The sequence below is a fragment of the Nuphar pumila genome, chromosome 7, assembly GCF_984573655.1.
Source record: "Nuphar pumila chromosome 7, dmNupPumi1.hap1.1, whole genome shotgun sequence".
Lineage (NCBI taxonomy): Eukaryota > Viridiplantae > Streptophyta > Magnoliopsida > Nymphaeales > Nymphaeaceae > Nuphar > Nuphar pumila.
The window spans coordinates 92,535,944-92,540,931 of NC_143255.1; the positions used below are offsets into that span (position 1 = coordinate 92,535,944).

A 4,988-nucleotide genomic window follows, 5' to 3' on the forward strand; every position below is an offset into this window, starting at 1 on the left:
TGCATTAAACTTGGACATAGAGACCTAGATTCCTTTCACTTCTTTTCCCCACAAAAAAAAGTTGAGAATTGATAAAACCTTGATGACTTTCCTGATATTTTATTCTCTGGAAGCCTTTTTAACCATACAATGACATGGCTATGTCGTTGCGGTGCGTGTACCACCAAAAGGCCATAAGATGACAAAAGAATGCAAAAATCCAGCATTGACTTTCAGACTCAAGAAATTGGCAGCAATATCATTCCTTCAATCAATTCAAAAGAAGAAGCCCAGGAGTTCAAATTAATCGTATATAAGGCAACTCTCCTGTTCCTTCCTCTGCCACCATCATCACTCTTGTTTCCTCTCTTTTTTCTCCGTTTTTAGTTTTTTTTTGCTAACCAACAATGCCAGAAGGAACTTGCGATCTGCAGATCCATGTCAATGGCCAGCACACATTCTTTCTGAACCAGGTAAAACAAAAGAGAGAAAAATCTTTTACACTGTTCTTTCCACTTCTTTTTAGTGTTTGTATTGAAGAATTCTTTATATCATTTAGAAACAATGCTAAATCTCAATGACCAATGTCTTTTTCTCAATGGAAAAGAACAACCCATCTCTTCTTGTTCATGGTTCTTTCCATTTCTCAGTGTTTTAATTGAAGAATTATTTACACCTGTAGAATAAATAGCCGAATCTCAACGACCATGTCTTCTTTTCAATTCTTCTTTCCATTTCATGGAATTTGATTGAGAAAGAAACGCTCTTAATTTTAATTCTGGTGTTGCAGAGGGTCATTTCATCATTTTCAGGCAAAGTGAGGAAATCACTAATCCAAGGCAAAGACGCCCACAGCATCAGAGAACTAAATCTTGATGGCTTCCCTGGTGGCCCAGATGGCTTCGAGCTCGTTTCAAGATTCTGCTACAACAATGGCAGGATTTGCATCTCCCCTTCAAACGTCTCTCTGCTTCACTGCTCTGCAGCGTTTCTTGAGATGTCTGAGGAGATCTCCCGCTGCAATTTGCTGCAAAGAACAGAGACTTTCCTGCAAGGCCTCTTTTACTGGACCTGGATTGATATCTTGACTGCACTCAGAAACTCAGAGCCGTTTGTCTCCCATGCAGTCTCCTCAGGGTTGCTCCAGAAGCTCATCAATTCTCTGCTCTCCAAAATCTGTGCCAACTCTGACCTCGTCTCCTCCTCTTCCTCCTCCTCGCCTGAAATTCCCGGCGGTTTCAGACGCTCCTTTGACATCACCACCAAGCCCTCTTTCAGCAGAGCTTGGTGGTTTGATGACCTGACTGCTTTGAGCCCATTCACCATAGAGAAAGTCATGGAAGCAATGGTTGTGTACGGTATAGACAACATGATCATCACCAAGTTTCTGATTCACTATCTCAAGAGAGCAATGCACAGTGGTGGTGGGCCCAGGTTGGAGTATGGTGGTATTGCTGAGGCAGTGGTCCATGGTGTGGTTCAGATGGAGAAGGGTGGTTTCTCCTGCAGGTGGCTGTTTAGGGTTCTGAGCGTGGTTTCTGGTTTTGGGCTGAGTGAGGAGTGCAGGTGCAAGATTGAAGGGACTATTGGTGGCTTGCTGGACCAGGCTTCTTTAGATGACTTGCTGGTGTGTGTGCCCCGTGGTGGTAATGGCGGTGGTATATATGATGTGAGCCTGGTTTTGAGGCTGGTTAGGGTATTTGTGGGTGGGGTTGATCAGGCGTGTGGTGAGAAGATGAAGAGGGTGGAGAAGTTGATTGATAAGTATCTGATGGAGATTGCACCAGACTCAAGGTTGAAGGTTTCAAAGTTCTTGGCTGTTGCAGAGTGCTTTCCAAGCACTGCAAGAGACTGCTTTGATGAAGTGTATAGAGCTGTAGACATGTATCTTGAGGTAAGCTTTTTCTTTCTTTCTTTCTTTTTGTGTTATTTTTTCTGCTTTGTTTCTTGATTATCTTGTTAGTTCCATGAACCCTTCTTTTTTGGATGGGTGTCATATGCAATTATTACAATTATAGAATGGCATTAAATGGTACATTAAATTGTTACTGGAATTTATTTTTACCTTATGATTGTTGGGTACTGGCAGTCGTGGTTGCCTGTGCAGATGTTGCGTCAGAAGAAGGCCAAATTTCTTTTCGGCCACTCTGTCTTCGTGCTGTACGTTTTTGCAAATTGCAATATGCTGGCGTTGCAACCTGCCATTAATTCCAAATTTGCTGTCGTTTAATCATCTCTCTCTCTCTCTCTCTCTCTCCCATACAGTACATATCCATGAGCTAATTGCAATCAAGATCCGGTGTTACCTTTTTCTCATTCGAATTACAAATCCAAATCCGATTAGGTAAGTAATTGCCTGGATCCGTAACTGAGTCTCCTACCCATTTAACCCCACCCTCTCTCTCTCTCTCCACATGAGTTGGACACCAAACTTTGCTTGCTTCTTTCTTTCCTTTTGAGTATAAATTGTTGTTGGTCAATCGTGTAGGGTCGAACATAGTGACAAAAGTTTTTATAGGCAATTTCTCATTTTTAAAAATCTCGTGAGAAATTGAAAAAATTCCATAAATCTCGTGTTTTTAGGCAAAATCTTGGCAATAAAAAAATAATTAAAATTTATAAGATTTATTTTTTATAAGAAAATATTAATAAAAAATATTTAAAAATAAAAATATAGGATTTTTTTGCAATAAATAGCCATTTAAAACATAAATATCGCATTTAAATCACAGTATTTATGTTTTTTCATAAATCTCACGATATTTTGAAAAACTCGTGAGAAATTGCCGTTTTAAACTTTCAGGCAATTTCTCGCGATATTTGTCACACTGGGGTCGAAAACTTGCTCTCTGTTCCTGCTTTTTCCTTCTAGATATAATTGTAATCACTGTTTGTTGTCATTTGTTTTTATTCAAGGGTGAACAATTGCATCGCCCGATAATTTTGAAGCACGAACGAAATAGCAAATAGCTTTCCCCCTTATTTTATTCTTCTTCTTATTTCATTTTTATTGTTAAATGTTCTAGAAATGAAAAGAGACTGGTAGATTTGTTTGTCCTTCTCTCCGTCTCACTATAATCCATAAAGATCGTATTAAATTCAATGAAATGTTCTAATTCATTAATAACGTCCTTCCTTGCTCTGAAATAGGGGTGTCAACCGGTGGGGTTTGGTTAGGACCCAAGTGAAACCAGACTTGGACCCGATCTCGGGTATGGTATCGGGTCTGAGCCCAGGTATAATCGGGTTCACTACAAGGGAAACCATACCCGGATTGGGTAAGAACTATATGAACCATACCCGGACCATACCTGATAAAATAATATTTTTTATCATTTTTATATTGAAAAATTGCAGGTCTTAATCGGAAATCGGGTCGGGTATAAAATTTCACAAACTATACCCAGATCCATGTATTTTGGACCTTTGGGTCTGAACCCATGTCTTAATTAGGTCTTCTTCTTTATCACCATACCTGGACCCTATAGGGTTTGGTCCGGGTAAACCCAACCCATTGACGCCCTTACTCTGAAATGGCCTGTTCCCTTGTTATCAGTTCAAAACCCATGCAAGAGGCAAGGTCGAAGCTGGGTGTACTTGCTCATGAGCCGAGGAACTATGAGGTTTTTACCGATTGGAGTCCGGGCAATGTGCGGTCAGTGATGGAGGGGTTTTCTTAGGGCCTACAAATGGAGGGTGGTCAGGTGTAGCAGCACACTAAAAGTGTGCAATCACATTGCACCTGATGCTACCATAGGGAAGACTAGTAGTCCTTTAACGACAGTTATTAGAAAAACAAATTAAGATTATAGATTATTAAAAAACACAACAAAGCTCATAATTTTGAAGTACTTTCTTTGAGATGCTTGAATTGTTCATTTAAATATGCACGTTCTGGATTTTATAGTGATAGAATAAATTATCTAATGTTGATATCCATGTTCAAGATAAGTTCATGTCGATTCATTAAACAATAAAAGGGAAATCATGAACACTACTTAAGAGTATGATTGTGCTAAATTTCAGCTTTTAACAGACTTACAATGCTCTTCATGCTTATCCTTTGTCACTGACTAATTGCTATATACAAACTTGTTTCAGCTTTGTAAATTGCTTCCTAACTGAAGATTTTCTATAATTCTAGGCACACCCTGGGTTATCATCCAAACAGGCCAAATTATGTAGAGCTCTGAACTTTGGAAAGCTCTCACTAGGAACATGTAAGGATTTGGCAAAGAATCCACGGTTCCCGCCTCGGATCGCCATCCAGGCTCTCTCCTCACAACAATCAAAGCTTCATTCCCAAGCAGATGTGGATTTCCCAATATTACCCTGCAGCGAGTTCGCTGATCGGTCGCAGGGTTTGATAGAGAATGTGATGAGGGCATCACCGGAGGAGGAAGAGTTCAAGAACAAGATGAAGAACATGCAGTGGAGGGTAGTGGAATTGGAGAAGGCATGCAAGGAGATGCAGAGTCAGATGTCTAAGCTCATGAAGACCAAGATTGACAGCCCAATGCACAACCAATACTTGCCCAAGCTATGTTCTTAGTAAACAACATACATCACCAACCACACCTACTGTTCCTCCCTTAAAAAAAGAAAAGAAAAAAGAAGCCAAAAGTCCATCTTTTTTCATTATTTGTTATTGTTGAATTTGTGCTATACTCTTGTTCTCTTCCCTATAGTGCATCAAGTACATAGTTTTGAAAACTAAATGATAAATATAGTTGAAATTCCTTTATTTGTTTGGTAAAACATGAAGTTTCTTGTGGGCATATCTTTATCAATTTGGCTTTTCTAGTAGCACCAGTGGGATGCCATTTTTTTGTGCATAGCAAGCACGTGTACATTGGACTGCTCACCAGTCATAACTAGGGTAATTTATCCATCTTGTTGGGTCTTGGGTCAAATTTGGACCCAAACACTTGCTCTATCATCAAATGGATCTGGATCTGCATGTCTGAATCCGGATTCTCACTTGGTTAGGTGCATCAAGACTGAATCCA

General features: G+C 39.8%; 1 protein-coding gene across 1 annotated transcript; it reads left to right on the plus strand.

The window, feature by feature from the left end:
- The first annotated feature begins 326 nt into the window (after window positions 1-326).
- Window positions 327-4,718, plus strand: LOC149832482 (BTB/POZ domain-containing protein At3g19850-like). The gene is made up of 3 exons (XM_090012474.1): window positions 327-452; window positions 770-1,873; window positions 4,124-4,718. Exons 1-3 carry the CDS (start codon window positions 387-389, stop codon window positions 4,529-4,531), a joined length of 1,578 nt encoding a protein of 525 aa, XP_089868600.1. The 5' UTR covers window positions 327-386; the 3' UTR covers window positions 4,532-4,718.
- The last annotated feature ends 270 nt before the right edge of the window (window positions 4,719-4,988 follow it).

Coding starts and splice junctions, on each gene's coding strand:
- LOC149832482 (XM_090012474.1), top strand. CDS start 387: ATGCCAGAAGGAACTTGCGATCTGCAGATCCATGTCAATGGCCAGCAC. Junction 453..769: donor ACACATTCTTTCTGAACCAG/GTAAAACAAAAG, acceptor CTGGTGTTGCAG/AGGGTCATTTCATCATTTTC. Junction 1,874..4,123: donor CTGTAGACATGTATCTTGAG/GTAAGCTTTTTC, acceptor CTATAATTCTAG/GCACACCCTGGGTTATCATC.